This window comes from Stegostoma tigrinum, chromosome 4 (genome assembly GCF_030684315.1).
Source record: "Stegostoma tigrinum isolate sSteTig4 chromosome 4, sSteTig4.hap1, whole genome shotgun sequence".
Classification (NCBI taxonomy): Eukaryota; Metazoa; Chordata; class Chondrichthyes; order Orectolobiformes; family Stegostomatidae; genus Stegostoma; species Stegostoma tigrinum.
Window position 1 is genome coordinate 2,932,569 of NC_081357.1, and position 19,145 is coordinate 2,951,713.

Sequence of the window (19,145 nt, forward strand, 5' to 3'; positions counted from 1 at the left end):
GCCCTCCCACCAAACTTGATAGTACAGCAAGGGTGGAGGCAGTCACTCAGGAGGCAGCCTCCAGAAGCTGGCTGAGCCCATCTTGTTGCCGACGTGTGAGAGATGGGACCACAGCTTGGTGCAGACACTGATGTCCCAATGCCAAAGGAAAATACAGCACAGGCTGTCACTAACAGGAAGGAAGTCATGGCTATTATCTACAGCTTTCTCAGCAATGGCCTTTTGTCCATCATAAAGTCAGGGTGGAAACTGATCACTAATCACTACAAAACGTTCAGCTCCATTCTCAGTCCTTTTGAATTAAGTAACCCAGAGGCAGTGAATATCCTTACTCTGTACAATTCCAGACATAGACTGGCAAGTGAAAAATTCCATTGGCATTGTGATACCTTAAATTAGAAAAATCCAAACATGACTTTCAATATCACCACCATTGCCACATACAAACATACAAAAAAGGAACAAGAGTAGGTCATTAGGCACTTCAAGTCTGCTTCCCCCATCTAATAAGAACATGGCTAGCCTGGTTTTAACCTCAACTCTATATTCTTGCATATCCCCAATAATCTTTCATCCACTTGGTCATTAAAACAATCTACCTACCTCTGTTTTAAAAATATTTACAATTTTACATCTTTGAGGAAAGGAATTCCAAAATCTCACAACTCAACTGCTTTGCCAAGATTCCAAATTTATGGACATTAGCTACTCTGTGCTAACTATCTTGCTTTTGGCCCCTTGAAGCGCCTCCAACACCAATGTTTGTATGTTCTTGTAAGGATCAAGGCAAAAATACCCACCTCAGTAAGATAAAGGCAAGGATGTAAGATTCTGATAAAGGTATAAAACAATGGCGAACTTAGAAAGTTAAGGAGACTTTTAAGTTGAAAGAAAAAACATATAAACATGTTGGAACCAATTGCAAAAGAAGTAAAAGTGGCACACCACTGGTGACCAGTGGTGTTCGCAGGGAGCTGTTCTGGGACCTCTGCTCTTTGATATCTTTATAAATGACTTGGATGTGGAAGGGTGGGTTAGTAAGTTTGCTGATGACATGAAGGTTGGTGGAGTTGTGGACAGCATGGAGGGCTGTTGTAGGCTGCAACGGGACGTTGATAGGATGAAGAGCCGGGCAAAGAAGTGGCAAATGGAATTCAACCCAGAAAAGTGTGAAGTGATTCATTTTGGAAGGTTGAATTTGAATGTAGCATACAAGGTTAATGGCAGGATTCTCGGCAGCAGGGAGGAACAGAGGGATCTTGGGGTCCACGTCTATAGATCCCTCAAAGTTGTGACCCAAATTGATAGCGTTGTAAAGAAGGTGTATGCTGTGTTGGCTTTCATTGGCAGGGGAATTGAGTTTAAGAGCCATGAGGTTATTCTGCAGGTCTATACAACTCAGGTTAGACCACACTTGGAATATTGTGTCCAGTTCTGGTCACCTCATTATAGGAAAAATGTGGAAACTTTAGAGACGGTGCAGAGGAGATATACCAGGACGCTGCCTAGACCGGAGGACAGGTCTTATGAGGAAAGGCTGAGAGAGCTAGGGCTTTTTTCATTGGAGTGAAGAAGGATGAGAGGTGACTTGATAGAGATTTACAAGATGATGAGAGACATAGATAGAGCGAATAGTCAGAGACTTTTTCCCAGGGTGGAAATGACTATTACGAGGGGGCATAATTTTAAGGTGATTGGAGGAAGGTAAAGGGGAGATGTCAAAGGTAGGTTCTTCACACAGAGAGTGGTGGGCATGTGGAAAGTGCTGCCAGAGGTGGTAGTTGAATCAGATACTTTAGAGACTTTTAAATGACTCTTGGATAGGCATATGGAGGATGGTAAAATGTAGGATATAGAGGGTAGATTGATCTTAGTAGAATAATAGGTCATCACAATACTGTGGGCCGAAGGGCCTGTACTGTACTGTACTGTTCTATGTTCTATGTTCAGTGTCCTATTTGGAAAATCATAATCTACTCAAGCAGAGTCAGCATAGCTTCATGATAGGGAAATCATTTTAGACCAATTAATAACATTTTCAACCAGAGTGCATGGAGGGGAACTAGCGTTGTGTTTGGAGTTCAAGAAGATATTTAACAATGTCCCTTATAAAAGGTTAATCATAAGATAAGAGGTAGGAGGTAGTATATTGGTGGACAGATAGAGAATTGGGCAGGAAACAGTGGTTGGTGATAAGGGATTGTTTTTCAGGTTGGCAACCTGTTCCACAGGTGCTGGGACCACAATTGTTTACAATATATATTAATGGCTTGGAGGTAGACAGCCAATATTGTTATAAAGTTGTATCGAGTATTCATGAATTGGAAGGCAGGAAGCTACAACTTGTAAACGTGATGGAGGGGATGAGTGCATGGTTCCTTAAAGAGGTAAAGTGCTTTTCTAAGCTTAGAGATTTATACAGGGAAAAATGTGTCTGTTTGTACTTGAAGATGTACAGCCAGTTCTGAAACTGAAACATGTTTGAATTGGCATTGTGATTGTAAACCTTAGGCTTGTTTTGATGCTTTGGTAACTAGCTGGAATCAGTCAATCAATTTAAACCAAGCACTTAGCAGTTGAAAGCCAATTGAATTTCAATCTGATGGTTTTTGACAACCTCGGACCAAAGTTATTGTAAGAAAATTGACATGTCATTGAAGGTATATAAGGAGAGGGCTTTTGAAAATCGGTGTGAGAGTGAGCCACCATTGGAGAAATAAACATTCAGCTCTCGCAAGAAAGCGCTAAGCTCTCTAAGAAAGCCCAATCTACCTGTAAAAGCTATCTAATCCTTTCTAGCTAAGCGCCCTCACAGTAGGCCTTATTGAGAAAACATCCCTGACAGCCGGATCAACAAAAGAAAGATGTTTATGGCTTGAGAACAGCAGAAAAAGGCATGTAAACTTTGAGAGACTGAGTTTTAATTTAATGTTTTAATACTTGGGTTTACATAAGTGGGACTTGTATTTATTAGAACAGCATACCAGTAGAATTTAGTTCGGTTCGGGAGTAGTTAGTAGTTAAGGGGGAATTGTTTGATTTGTTGGTAATTCAGTTAATTTGTTTACTGTTTAGGGCTAAATAACTAAATTGTTACTTATAAAGTGAATATCAGGGATTTTCTTTAACCACTCTTTTGAACAGATAGCAAAGGTGAAGTAAGTTCTTTGGGTGTTTTGGGTTTTAATATTCGAAGGGAATCTCTATTTCTGCCATTACAGTTTGGGTGCTTGAGTTTCAGTTTAATTATCAGAGGGGTTCGAACTCTCCTTAACAAAGTACTGTTATGGAGAGGAGACAAATTCACAGACAACAGAAAAATAGATAGAAAGGCAAGTTGTGCGAAATGTGCAAAAATGTTATAGAGTGATATTGTTACATTAAGTATGTGGGCAAGGAGCTGGCAAATGGAATATATTGTGGAAAAATGTGAAATTGTTCATTTTGAAAGGGAGAATCAAGAACATAGTACTACTTAAATGGAAAAAGCTGCAACATAAAGTGTATTGGGGTTATTTGTGCATAAAACACAGAAAGCACACAGCATATAGGTACGGCAGATAGTTAGGAAGGCTAGTGGAACATTGGCCCTTATTTCAAGGGGATTGGAGTACAAGAGTAGGGAATTCTTACTGTAATTGTACAAGGTGCTGGGGAGACCACATCTATAACACTGTGATCAATCTTGGTCCCTCATTTGAGGAAATATACAATTTCATTGGAGGCAGTTCAGATAAGGTTTATTTGTCTGATCCCTCATATGGAGGGATTGTCTTATGAACAAAAGCTAAACAGATTTGAACTCTAATCATTTGAGTTTAGCAGAAAGAGAGGTGATCATATAGGATTCTTAACAGGACAATAAAGTGTGAAGCTGGATGAACACAGAAGGCCAAGCAGCATCTCAGGAGCACAAAAGCTGACGTTTCGGGCCTAGACCCTTCATCAGAGAGGGGGATGGGGAGAGGTTTCTGGAATAAATAGGGAGAGAGGGGGAGGTGGACCGAAGATGGAGAGAAAAGAAGATAGGTGGAGAGGAGAGTATAGGTGGGGAGGTAAGAGATTACAAGAGAGTTGCAGTGGGAGAGAGATTCCCTGAGGTTGGTCCGGAGGGAGACGGGTAACTTGGTCCGGAGGGAGGAGGGTAACATCTTCTTTTCTCTCTATCTTCGGTCCGCCTCCCCCTCTCTCCCTATTTATTCCAGAACCCTCTCCCCATCCCCCTCTCTGATGAAGGGTCTAGGCCTGAATCATCAGCTTTTGTGCTCCTGAGATGCTGCTTGGCCTGCTGTGTTCATCCAGCTTCACACTTTATTATCTTGGATTCTCCAGCATCTGCAGTTCCCATTATCTCGAATTCTTAACAGGCTTGACAGGGTCAATGCTGAGAAGATGTTTCCTCTTATGGGAGAGTCAGAGCCTGAGGGCATAGTCTCAGAAAACAGGGGCACCAATTTAGGATTGAGATAAAGAGAAATTTGTTTTCTCAGAGGGTTGTGAATCTTTAGATCTCCTTGCTACAGAGAGCTGTGGGGGCAGAGTTGTCATGTGCATTTAAGGATGAGATAAATAGATGTGTGATCAGTCTGGGATTCAAGGGTTATGGAAAAGAGCAGGAAAGTGGACATAAGCAATATCAGCTCAGCCATGATCCTATTGAGTAGTGAAGCAAGCTTGAAATGCCAAATGCTCTATTCCTGTTCTTATCCGTTATGGTAAAGTCACCATAATCTGGTCTTTAACTAGACATTTGAATTTAAATTGAGAGTCACCACACCTCAGATGGGTGGTAACATTGAGAAGGCAGGACTTTCATGTGGAGCTCAGCCATTATGGGAATTGAACCCATGCTATTGGTATCACTCTTCATCATAAACCAGCCATCCAGCTAACCGATCCACACCACAACAGTACAGTCCAGTTGTTCAGTGCTCTCTCTACTGCATTCAATAACTAACTCCTTCCTTGTTGATTTAAGATGGGTACAGGGTACACAATCTATGACCTTAAAGATACACTCAAGTAGGTTGCCAACAGGTAAGTCACCTGGTAGTTGCGGTTCAAGTAAATGTTGCATCATTGCCCCAGTGAGAGTAAATCAAAAAGCTGAATGTGGCTACGCTAGCATTACCAAAAGTAATTTTTAAATGGGTGAAAAATACATGAACCACCTTATGAAATATTAAGGACATTTTTATATTTACTCAAAGAACCAGGAGAGTTGCCCAGACTTTTTTGTATGTAGCAGAGTCATAGAGTCATAGAGATGCACAGCACAGAAACAAAACCTTCAGTCCACTCGTCCATGCCGACCAGATAACCTAAGTACATCTAGTCCTATTTGAAGGCATTTGGCCCCATATTCCTGTGAACCTTATCTGCTCATATACCCATCCAGGTGCCTTTTAAATATTGTAATTGTACCACTTTTCACAACTTCCTCTGGCAGTTCATTCCATACACGCACCACCCTCTAAATGAAAAAGTTGCCCCTTACGTCCCTTTTAAATCCTTCCCTTCTCAGCTTAAGCCTATGCCCATTAGTTTGGGACCATTCACCATTTCTATAGAACAGAGAACCTAGAACATAGAGCATAGAGCATAGAACATAGAACATTACAGCACTGTACAGGCCCTTCGGCCCTCAATGTTGAGCCGACCTGTGAAACCAATCTGAAGCCCATCTAACCTGCAATATTTCATTATCATCCATATGTTTATCCAATGACCATTTAAATGCCCTTAAACTTGGTGAGTCTACTACTATTGCAGGTAGGGCAATCAACGCCCTTACTACTCTCTGAGTAAAGAACCTACCTCTGATTTCTGTCCTATATCTATCACATCTCAATTTAAAGCTATGCCCCCTCATGCTAGCCATCAACATCTGAGGAGAAAGACTCTCACTGTCCACCCTATCTAATCCTCTGATCATCTTGTATGTCTCTATTAGGTCCTCAAGTCCCTCAGCCTTTCCTCATAAGACCTTCCCTCCATACCAGGCAACATCCTGGTAAATCTCCTCTGCACCCTTTCCAATGCTTTCACATCCTTCCTATAATGCAGCAACCAGAACTGTACACAATACTCCAAGTGCGGCCGCACCAGAGTTTTGTACAGCTGCAACATGACCTCATGGCTCTGAAACTCAATCCCTCGACCAATAAAACCTAACACATCATACGCCTTCTTAAAAACCCTATCAACCTGGGTGACAATGGGTATCCGTGTCCTTCATGATTTTATAAACCTCTATAAGGTCACACCTCAGCCTCTGATGCTTCAGGAAAAATAGCCCTGGCCTATTCAGCCTCTCCCATAGCTCAACCCCCCGCCTAACTCTGGCAACATCCTTCAATTTTTTTGAACCCTTTAATATTTAATATTTAATTAAGGAGCAGATCCAGTCAAGCTTTTAAAAGGGAAATGAGTGAACATATGCTTAGGAAGTAAAATGGATAGTGAGACTAATTCGATAGCTCTTACAAACAGCCAGCACCCACAGAATGGATAGAATGGCCTCTTTCTAGGGGGTATCACTTTCCAGTCTTAGGTTCTTATGAACAGATTTGAATGTCAACTTGAAGATCTTGTCCCTCCACACATTGTACATTCAGCTTTTTTTAGGTTCTTTGCTTACAGATGTTTTCATTTTTCTGTGTTGCTGATTATAGACTGAGATGGGAAAAATGTTTGGTTTAAAAGCCAAGGATTTTGAAGGATATTGAAGGATTGCAGGACCATTTGAAAGCAAGTTAGCTGACACTCATGGAAACTCTTGTTTACACATCTGTTGTTTAAGCAGTGGGGGAAATCTTATGATAACAAAGTGTAGAGCTGGATGAACACAGCATGAAATGAAGGGTCTAGGCCTGAAACATCAGCTTTTGTGCTCCTAAGATGCTGCTTGGCCAGTTGTGTTCATCCAGCTGTACGCTTTGTTATCTGGGATTCTCCAGCATCTGCAGTTCCTATTATCTCTGGGGAAATCTTATTGCAGACAGATTAGAACCAGGGGACTGCATATGAATAGAGATTTGGCCGGCAATAGTATCTGATTGTTCTGTGAAATAGTGACCAAGCCATCAATGACTGAGGCCACCTACCTACCAACAACTGTGTGATTGGCTCTCGGAAATGGTCGGAGCAGAAGGCATTGAACTTCTGGAAGAGAAGAAGCTGGCTCTGCTCTGTAGTGAAACAAATCTCAATCTTGAAGATAGCTAGTTTATTTCCTCTTATAAATTGAGGTTTGAGTTTTAACAAGTACAGTCAACTATTAGCATAGAGTTTAACAAATACAGTAAACTAGTCACCCAGAATTTAACAAGTATAAGGCCATAAGACCATAACACATAGGAGTGGAAGCAAGGCCATTCGGCCCATCAAGTCCACTCCACGTTTAAATCATGGCTGATGGGCATTTTAATTCCACTTCGCTGCACTCTCCCCGTAGCCCTTGATTCCTTGTGCGATCAAGAATTTGTTGATCTCTGCCTTGAAGGCATCTAAAGTCCCGGCCTCCACTGCACTCCGTGGCAATGAATTCCACAAGCCCACCCACACTCTGGCTGAAGAAATGTCGTCTCATTTCAGTTTTAAATTTACCCCCTCTAATTTTAAGGCTGTGCCCACGGGTCCTAGTCTCCCCGCCTAATGGAAACAACATCCTAGCGTCCACCCCTTCTAAACCATACATTATCTTGTAAGTTTCTATTAAATCTCCCCTCAACCTTCTAAACTCTAATGAGTACAATCCCAGGATCCTTAGCCGTTCATCATATATTAAACCTACCATTCCAGGGATCATCCGTGTGAATCCCCGCTGGACACGCTCCAGGGCTAGTATGTTCTTCCTGAGGTGTGGGGCCCAGAGTAGGGTAGGATTAGAGGTTTAACTAATAGAGTTAGATGTCGACGGTTACGAGTCATTTATCTGCAGTTAGAATTAATTTAGTTGTAATACACAGTAACTCTTGTCAAATACAAAAACCTGGTCCCTATTTTCTGTCAAGCTGAGTTTAAAAGACAGGTAAATTGGGGAATTCTGCAAATTTTTGAAAACATTTAACTTTTATTTGACTCCAGGAAGAGCAGGGACTTGAGGTGTAACAGAGAACTAAAGGATTCATTGCCAGTCAATCAAGCTATCAGAAATTATATTTCTAGATGACTGAGGCTGCCTTTGATCACAAATAAATTCATGGGCATTTCAACTAACAGTTCATTAAATTTTAATCTTGTCCCAGTCAAATTGTAGCTTGTGTCTGTTGTAGCCACAGAGCAGGAGAGTGGAATTAGAAAAAAAACACACTGTTGCAAAAATAATCCTTGGCGTAAGCCAAGCAGAAATGGTAGAGTTTTATTTTCAGGACAGGATCTGATATCTATCCTAGAATTCATCAACTGTGGAAAAGACCGATACTGAAACTTTCGGAAAGTGACTTTGATAAAGAATAAACACGCTAATCCTGGCAGGTTTGTACTAAAAGGCACTAAAATGTCTGACCGGAAACATCAAAGACTTGGGATTAAAGTGGAGTTTAATGTTGACCCAGAGGCTGCGGAGAGAGACTGACAACATTGGCCTTTCGTGGTATTTCTGCAGTTCTTCAAAGCAGATCTCACACAGTAATGACCCAATTAAACTGCCATTTGGCTTTCTTCAAAGTGTGTGAATTTTAAGTAACTTGAGGCTACCTAAATTATATGGAAGCTGATATAGAATCATAGACTTTAACATTACAGAAAGAGACCATTCAACCCATTGTATCTGTACCTGCTCCCAAAAGAGCTACCCAGCTAGTTCCATCCTTCAACTTTATTCCCATAGCTCTCTAAACCCAACACTTTCAAATCCATGATAATGAAACGTGAGGCTAGATGAACACAGCAGGCCCAGCAGCATCTCAGGAGCACAAAAGCTGACGTTTCGGGCCTAGACCCTCTGATGAAGGGTCTAGGCCCGAAACGTCAGTTTTTGTGCTCCTGAGATGCTGCTGGGCCTGCTGTGTTCATCCAGCCTCACATTTCATTATCTTGGATTCTCCAGCATCTGCAGTTCCTATTATCACTTTCAAATCCATATGCAGCTTTCTTTTGAAGCCTCCTATGGAATCTACCTCCCCCACTCTCCCAGGCAGCACATTCTAAATCCTAACAACTCTCTGAGTAAAGAATTTTCTCTTCATCTCACTTCACTCCTTGCTCTCTTGCTGGCAGCCTTGAAATTGTGAGCCCTTGTTACTGACATACTGATGAGCAGGAACAGATTATCCTTCTTTACCCTGTCTAAATTGTTCATAATTTTGCATTGATTAACAAGCTTACTCTCCTTAGAACAGAGAAGATTAAGCTCAATTTCTCTAATGTTCCCTCGATTCTAAAATTCCCCATTTCTGGTATCATTTGAGTAAATCTCCTTTGCAGTCTCTTCAATGCTTTAACATCATTCCTTAAATAAGGTGCCCAAAACTGAACACAGTGCTCCAAATGTGCCATGATTAATGATCTGTAAAGGTGTAGCATCACTTCTTGCTTTACTCTATGGCTCTGTTTATAAACCCAAGGATCCTATAAGTCTTTTTAACAACTGATATGAGGCCCCAAGTTGATCGATCCCCAGAGGGGACAGATAGGATTGAATGCATGAGCCGCGTAAATTGGTTAGAGCCCTGTTACTTTAAACTGATGACCCTGAACATCTTTTCAGTGCAGCAGTGTAACCATTTCTCACACATTCTATCTTGTTATATTTCTTGGAGTCATTGAATATACCATTTTGAATCACCTCCTTAACTTCAGTCTTTGTTTCTCTGCTGACTCGCTTCTATTTCTTGCTCTCTCTTATAGTCCTTCACTATTGCCATTGTTGCTGTCTTGCATTTCTTTATCTGTCATACATTCCTGTCTTCAGTCTTTGTTTCTTTTCTGATTACTCCGCCATCACTTGCATTCTTCTATTGTCTTCCTGTATTAATTTTCTCCTGTGTTTCTGTCTCTTTCATCTCCTCCACTTCTGTTTATTCCTCAGTCTCCCTCTGTTCTATTCCTCCTTTCTCATTCATTCACAGAACTGGGCATCACTGGCTAGATCAGCATTTATTACCTATTCCTACTTGCCTAGAGCCATTGTTGTGGGTCCAGATTCAAATGTAGGCCAGTCCAGGTAAGGTGGCCAATTTCCTTCCCTGAAAGGCATGAGTGAACCAAATGGGTTTTTTCAACAATCAGCTGTGGTTTCATGGTCATTACGAGTAATTCGAGATTTTTATTGAATTAAAATTACACTATCTGCCTAACATGATTCAAACCCAGGTCCCCAGACTATTACATGGGGAATATTCCATCACACTCCTGACTTGTGCCTTGTAAATGGTGGACAGACTTTGAGGAGTCAGGAAGTGAGTTACTCGCCGCAGTATTCCCAGCTTCTGGCCCGTTCTTGTAGCCACACTGTTAATGTGGTGAGTCCAGTTGAGTTTCTGGTCAATGGTAACCCCCAGGATGTTGATAGTGGGGGGATTCTGTGACGGTATCACCATTGAATGTAAAGGGGCGGTTGTTTGATTGTCTCTTATTGGTGATGGTCATAGCCTGGCAGTTGGATGGTGCAATTGTCACTTGCTACTTGTTAGCCCAAGCCCAGATCTTGTTACATGTGAACATGGACTGCTTCAGAGTCTAAGGAGTCACGAATGGTGCTGAACATTGTGCAATCATCGGTGAACATCGCCACTTCTAACCTTACGATGGAGGGATGGTCATTGATGAAGCAGCTGAAGATATTTGGGCCCAGGACACTACCCTGAGGGACTCGTGCAGACAAGTCCTGGAGCTGAGGTGATTGACCGCCAACAATCACGACCATCTTCTTATGTTCTACTATTTTGTACTTTCAGTGCTGTTTTACTTATTTATGAGCTAGTGTTTGAGCAAAATTTGTTGAGTAGCGAGCTAAAGTGGAACTGGACAAGGATTTGAGTACAAACCTATAGATTAGCATCTGATCCAGGGATTAGGAATTGGTGCCAGGATTAGGGGAGGTGATGGCATAATGGTATTATCATGAGACTATTAACCCAGAAACTCAACTCATGTTTTGAGAGCCTGAGTTCAAATCCTGCTATGGCAGATGGTGGAATTTGAAATCAATGAAGAAGATCTGAAATTGACAATCTACTGATGACCATGAAACCATTGTCGATTGTCGGGAAAAAAAATCTGGTCCACTAATGTCCTTTGGGGAAGGAAATCTGCCATCCTCACCTGGTCTAGCCTACATGTAACTCTAGACGCACATCCGCCTCTGAAATTGCCTAGCAAGCCACTCAGTCAAATCAATCACTTTGAAGCCTCAAAAAAGAAATGAAACCAGACAGACCACCTGGCATCAAACTAGACACCAGAAAAGATGATGGCAGAAACTACCCTCCTTACCAATGTTTTGGGGGTTAGTGCCAAAATTGGGACAGCTGTCTCACAGACCAGTCAAGCAAAAGCCTGACAATGTCCCATTGCAACCTACATCAGCCCTCCACACTATCCGCAACTCCACCATCGCTTGTGTCATCGGCAAACTTACTAACCCACCCTTCCACTTACTCATCAAAGTCATTTATAAAAGTCACAAAGAGTAGAGGTCCCAAAACAAATCCCTGCAGAACACCACTGGTCACCGAGCTCCAGGCTGAATACTTTCCATCTACTACCACCCTCTGTCTTCTATTGGACAGCCAATTCTGTATCCAGACAGACAAATTTCCCTGAATCCCATGCCTCCTTACTTACTGAATGAGCCTACCATAGGGAATCTTTACAAACGCCTTGCCAAAATCCAAATACACCACATCCACTGCTCTACTCGCAACAATATGTTTTGTCACATCTTCAAAGAATTCAATAAGGCTTGTGAGGCATGACCTGCCCCTCACAAAGCTGTTCTGACTATTCCTAGTCAAACTGTCCTTTTCCAAATAATCATAAATGCTATCTCTTGGAATCCTCTCCAATAATTTGCCCACCACAGAAGAAAGACTGGCTGGTCTGTAATTCCCAGGATTATCCCTGTTCCCTTTCTTGACCAAGGGAATTACATTTGCCACCCTCCAGTCATCTGGTATTACTCCAGCGGACAGTGAGGACACAAAGATCATTGCCAAAGGCGCAGCAATCTCTTCCCGTGCTTCCCGTAGAAACCATGGGTATATCCCATCTGGCTCAGGGGACTTCTTTGTCCTGTGAGGCTGGATGAACACAGCAGGCCCAGCAGCATCTCAGGAGCACAAAAGCTGACGTTTCGGGCCTAGACCCTTCATCAGATTTCTCCAGCATCTGCAGTTCCCATTATCACTGATTCTCCAGCATCTGCAGTTCCCATTATCACTGATACAATTTTAACCTCACTGCGAAGCCTCTTCCAGGGATGCCTAACCTGAAGAAGTTACCCTCCTCCCTCCATCCCCCTCTCTGATGAAGGCCCGAAATGTCAGCTTTTGTGCTCCTGAGATGCTGCTTGGCCTGCTGTGTTCATCCAGCCTCACATTTCATTATCTTGGATTCTCCAGCATCTGCAGTTCCCATTATTATTGACTTCTTTATCCTCATGTTTTTCAAAATTTCCAGCATATCCTCCTTCCTAACATCAATCTGTTTGAGCACATCAGCCTGTTTCATGCTGTCCTCACAAACTACAAGGTCCCTCTCACTGGTGAATGCTTCATTAAGGACCTCCGCTACCTCCTCCAACTCCAGGCACAAGTTCCCTCCACTATCCCTGATCGGCCTGCCCTCATTCTGGCCTTCCTCTTGCTCCTGACTTAAGTATAGAATGCCTTGGGGTTTTCCTTAATCCTATCTGCCACAACTTTTTCACGTCCCCTTCCAGCTCTCCTAAGTCCATTCTTCAGTTCCTTCCCGGCTACCTTGTGACCCTCCAGAGCCCTGTCTGATCCTTGCTTCCTCAACCTTAAGTAAGCTTCCTTCTTCTTCTTGACTAGATGGTCCACATGTCTTGCCATCTAAGGTTCCTTCACCTTACCATCCCTTCCCTGCCTCAGTGGGGCAAACCTATCCAGTATTTGTAGCTACTGGTCCCTGAACAACTTCTATATTTCTGTCGTGAACTTCTCAGAGAACATCTGATCCCAATTTATGTTCCACAGTTCCTGCCTAATTGCATTGTAATTCCCCCTCCCCCAATTAAATACTTTCCCATACCATCCACTCCTATCCCTCTCTATGACCACAAGAAAGGTCAGGGAGTTGTGATCACTATCATGGAAATGGTCTCCCACCGAGAGATCTGACACCTGGCCTGGTTCGTTGCCAAGTACCAAATCCAATATAGCACCTCCAATCTAATCGGCCTATCTGTTCAGTGAGTCAGGAATTCTTCCTGGATACACGTGACAAAATCTGCTCCATTCAAACTTAGGAGGTTCTAGTCAATATTGGGAAGTTGAAGTCACCCATGACAACAACCCTATTATTTCTGCACCTTTGCAAAATCTGCCTCCAAATCTGGTCCTCAGTGTCTTTGTTGCTATTGGATGGTCTATAGAAAACTCCCAATAAATTGACTGCTCCTTCCCGGTTTCTGATTTCCACGCATACTGACTCAGTAGACAAACCCTCCTCAATGACCTCCCTTTCTGCAGCTGTGATACCACTCCTGACTAGCAATGCAACTCCCCCACCTCTTTTACCTCCCTCCCTATTTCTTTCGAAACACCTAAACCACAGAACATCCAAGAACCATGCCTGCCCCTGTGTTACCCAAGTCTCTATAACGGCCACAACACTGTAACTCTAAGTACTGATCGATCAGATGGTTCTGTAGGACAGAAGCAGGAAAAAACAGTGGGTCAGTTGGGCAGTCCTGCTTGTGAATTTTGGGAAGGAGGTAGAACTGGGCTCCGCAGGATTGGGTGACTATAAGCTTGGAGGCACTGGGGGGAAGATCACCAGATGAAATGAAATGAGTGACTATTGTGGACATGATGGCCTGATGTTTCATCATGGGGTCATGGTCAGTGGGAGATTGGAGGAGATATCTGACAGCTGGTGCTCTGCCTGTGCAAAGTAGAGGTCAGTATGCCAGACAACATCAGCACCACATTTGCCGCAGGCTTAGTTACAAAGTCAGCATTAGATCTGAGAGCACAGAGCGTAGTCAGTTCAGGGGAAGAGAGGTTCAATTGGGTATGAGAAAATCCTCTCAGTATTTACGCTGTCAAAGCCCCTTGGGAATCCCATATGTTTCAGTAAGATCACCTCTCATTCTTCTAAATTGCAGTGGGTGGAGTCCCAACCTATTTAACCTCTGCACAAAAGACAATCCCCTCTCTGAACTGCTTCCTATGAAATAATATCTTTCCTTAAATAATGGGACTAAAATTTCACACTGTGCTCCAGATGTGGTCTCACCAGCACCTTGTATAGTTGTAGAAAGGCTTCTTTACTTTTATACGCCAAACCCCTTGGAATAAGTGCCAACATTCCATTAGCCTTCCTGATTACCTGCTGTGCCTGTGTTTTGTGCACAACCGCCAATCCCGCTGTGTTGCAGCTTTTAGTTCTGTTTCTCCACCAAAATAATAGTCTATTCTTCTGTTCCCTCTTCCAAAATGACCAATTTCGCAATTTCCCACATTGCAAACTTTTTGCTCACTTATGCAGCATTTCAATATCTCTCCAAACTGTTTGCATCCATGTCTAAACTTGCTTATTTACCTATTTTTCTGTCATCTGCAAATTTTACTACAGTACATTGGCTTCCTTTCCCCAAGTTATTAATAGATATTGTAAACATTTGCAGCCCCAGCACTGATCCCTGTGGGACCCCACTGGGTTACAGGATGCCAGCTCAAAAAAAAACTTTCCATCACTTGCTGTTTCCTGCTCATTAGCCAATTCCCTTTTTATGCCAATTTCAACACCTACATACACAGTGAGCTGTTATGACTATCACACTCAAAGTTAATGTCAAATTCTCTTATCCTACAGTTACCATTTCCCAGACAGTCCTTTATAGCAAGATTATTAATTCGGTCTTTTGCATTACATTGTACTAAAGCTGAAAGCGACTGACCCATTATTGTTGTTTTCAACACAGTGTCCCAGTAAGCCATCTCACACACCATCCAGTAATTCAACCTCCACAGAATTACTGCTGGTGAGATTTACCCAGTCTATATGTAAACTGAAATGTCTTATGTTTTTAAATGACGGCCTGCCAGGATTGCACATATCACGTGAATGAATAAGGATAAAAATCATCGCAATTGGAAAAATTCTGAAAATATCAAGTTTCCAAATAGCACTTAATGCAATGTAGAGATAGCAGGAACTGCTGATGCTGGAGTCTGAGATAACAAGGTGTGGAGCTAGATGAACACAGGAGGCCAAGCATCAGAGGAGCAGGAAAGCTGACGTTTTGGGTCTGGACCCTTCTTCAGAAATGGGGGAGGGGACTCTGAAATAAATAGGGAGAGAAGAGGCGAAGGTGGATATACGCCTTGTTATCTCAGACTCCAGCATCGGCAGTTCCTACTATTTCTGAGTGAGTTTTAACCCGACTGTGAAGCCTCTTCTAAGCGTGCCTACCTTGAAGAAGTTACCCTCCTCCCTCCGGAAAGACCTCAGTGGCCACCCATCTGCTCCTTTATCCACCTTCCATCATCGCCTTCCCCTCTCTCTATTTATTTCAGAGTCCCCTTCCCCTCCCCCATTTCTGCAGAAGGGTCTAGACCTGAAACATCAGCTTTCGTGCTCCTCTGACATTGCCTGGCCTGTTGTGTTCCTCCAGCTCTACACCCTGTTATCTTAATGCAATGTAAATGTTTTGAAACATTTCTCATTCAATTGTCGCTCACCCAGGGTTCATAGTTGCGAAGAAACTGCAGGACTTATTTAGTCGGATTTCACGGCCTTCAAACACAAATCTGGAAGACAAGAAACAAACATAGAATTGATTGGAAGTGATTAATTGTAAAATATCACATAGGCGTGAAAACTACTATTAATTATTCATCTGCTTTGTTTAAATAATAATGTGCAGGTGCTGGTGTTGGACTGGGGGGCGACAAAGCCAGAAGTCACATGATGCCAGGTTGTAGTCCAACAGGTTTATTTGAAAACACACAAGCTTTTGAAACGTTGCTACTTCGTCAGTCCAACACCGCACCTCCACATCATGGCCTTCATCAGGTGCGTCTTCTGACTTTGCTTAAATAATATAGTCACTCTTATACCTGAAGAAGCTGACTGACTGGCTGCAAGCATATCATTCCACACTAAGAGTTGTTTATTGTCTTTGAGTCTGGAAAGATTTAATTCACATGCACCAACCACCAATGATGATGTCAGATGGGCTTTTCACCACATTAGGATCTCGAAGGAATGAGAGTGAATTTTCATGTCATCCTCAAAGTTACTGTAACAATGCCTATCACAGCAATATAAATGTCAATTAATTGCTATATTGCAATTGACCACACACTGTTAATGACAAGAGACTCTCCTAGTTAAAGCAGGAAGTGTTTTACACAATTACACCAGACCAAACAGCCCCTGGAGTTTTATACATTTAAACAGGACAGTGGCAACAACCTTTATGATGAACAGCTGCTCTGACAGTTTAGTGAGCTGGCATCCTTACACAACATGGCAGGCAATGGTAGCAATTTGATTTGATTGCTCAGGCTATTTTAACAGACACTGATTCTGAAGGGATTCGTTTTAGAGACTGCATTCAGCACCACCCAAACTGATGCCATCATACAGTCTTGGGTGGAGAATTAAGGAGTCTAGCTCATGGTCCTTTTGGCGTCAGACATGACATCCCTGACTCAAGTTGTCTTGCATGCTTTTAGGGTCTTGTGGCTCAGTGTTGGAATCCCCAACTCTGGGCTCAAGTCCCACCTGCCTAGGAAGTGTTCCATAATACCTTTGATCAAGGTGAGTATTCAAAATAGCAGGGCTTCATTGCTACTTTCCAGATTGAAAGAACCTTCCCAAAATTGGTATAATTTTGAAAGATAAATGACAAAGCATCTAATATCTTGATAGTAGCTTTCCTCAACACTCTGATGTGTAGATCATCTGGTCCAGGGGATTTACTAACCTTCAATCCAGTTAATTTTTCAAGTGCTTTTTCTTTACTGACATAATTTCTTTCATTTCCTCCATTGCACAAGTTGATCCTAGATTTTCTGGAAGGTTATCTTTAATTTCTTTCATGAACACAGACACAAAGTAATTACTTAATTTCTTTGCCATTTCCTTCCTCTCCATTATAAACTCTCCTGTCTCCACCAGTCATAGCCCCACATTCGTCCTAGTTGATATATTCCTCTTCACATACTTAAAGAAAATGTTACAGCCAGCTTCACATTTCTCTGTAGCTTGCACTCATATTCTCTTAATGCAGATTTGAGTAGTTTGGTGTTTGTTGGTTGGCATAGACATTGTGGGCCAAATGGTCTGTTTCTATGCTATATGAATCTATAATTCTATGGCTCTTTACCCTTTCTTTATCAGTTTCCTGGTCTTTCTTTGCTGGGTTCTAAATTTTGCCCAATCCTCCTCAGGCTTACCATTTCTTTGTAAACTACTTCCTTTGATCTTATGCAGGCTTTAACTTATTTCATCAGTCACAGTTAATTCACCTTTCTCTTTGGGTGTTTGTGCCTCCAAGGAATGTATATCCACAGCAGACTCTGTGGTATTTCATTAAATACCAGCCATTCCCTGCCTACCATTAAATCTTTTAGTGCACTTTCCCAATCCACTACAGTCAACATGCTTCTCGTTCCTTCATAGGTTGCTTTGTTCCAATTTAAGACCTGGGTTTCAGAATGAACTATATCACATTTAAAATTAATGTCAAATTCTCTCACATTATGGTCACCATTTCCCAGAAGATCCTTTACAGCATGGTTATTAATTAGCCCTTTTGCATTACATTGTATTAAAGCTAAAAGAGATTGACCCCTTATTGTTTTGTCAATGTAATGTCCCACAAAGCTATATTATACACTGTCCAGTGATTCAACTTCCACAGAATTGGTGCTGATGAGGTTTACCCATTCATTATTAACATATCACTGCATTTCCTGATTTATACAAAGCCCACAACTACTACTTCTGTTTGGAGGCTCATAGATAATTCCCACAAATGTTAATTGCCCTTTTCAGTTTCTTAGCTCCACCCAAATTTATCTACTTTGATCTCAGATCTGACCTTACTAATGTAGTGATCTAGTTTCTTATTGAGGGTGCTATCTTACCCCTTTTTCCTTTAAGTCTATCTGTATTCAGTTCCTGATTTTGATCTCACTGTAGCCATGTATCTGTAAATAGGAATTAACTTCTGGCCATTTACATCACGCGAATGCTACCTACATTCAGACTGACTGCCTATAGCTCTGTCTTTTGAACATTATTCTCCATTCTGTTACAACCAACTGAGGAGGGGTGAATCAGTATCCTTCTTGTTCAACCCTTTGGTCAGCTGCAATGAAGATTATAAGATATTTTTAGCACACAGCTACATCCCATTTCAATTAAAGCTCACATTAGTCAAAACTAAGAAGCCAATTACAAGCTTGCATGGATAAAAGAAAAGAATTTCATTAACTGCTAGCCCTGAGAAAAATTATAAAATGTGACATTACACACCGAGGTATGAAACTTAAGCAGGAGAGAGTATCTCTCTGCAAAAAGAAAGATCTAGATTGGTATTCCGAAATTCCTTAGAACCCTTGAGATACGAAGCTTAAATCTATGACCACCATTGTTTAATTGCTTTATATGTTCAGCAGTAATGATATTTGTAGATATTCTTGCATTCTTGGTAAATGTATGTCTCTTGTATTTATTTTATCACCAGGCTTTTCAGGAGGCTGAGTAAAAGAGAGACAGAGCTTCTAACTGTGTGTTCATAACACAGTGCACTCCATTAGGCCATGAGACATGGGAGTAAAAGTAGGCCATTTGACCATCAAATCTGCTCGGCCATTCAGGGGCATTGTATGGTTGATCTGAAAATAAGCAATTCAACATTATCACTTATCCCCCAACCCCCTGATTCCATTAGTAATTAGAAATCTGTCTCCCTCAAATACATACTATGTACCATATAT

General features: G+C 41.9%; 1 protein-coding gene across 1 annotated transcript in view; it reads right to left on the reverse strand.

The window, feature by feature from the left end:
* The window catches only part of LOC125452334 (dynein axonemal heavy chain 6-like), a 920,763-nt gene that overhangs the window by 632,026 nt on the left and 269,592 nt on the right, over window positions 1-19,145 (reverse strand). The window contains exon 32 of the mRNA XM_059645527.1: window positions 15,876-15,944. Within this exon, the coding sequence (XP_059501510.1) occupies window positions 15,876-15,944 (69 nt within the window). The remainder of the gene's footprint in view (window positions 1-15,875; window positions 15,945-19,145) is intronic.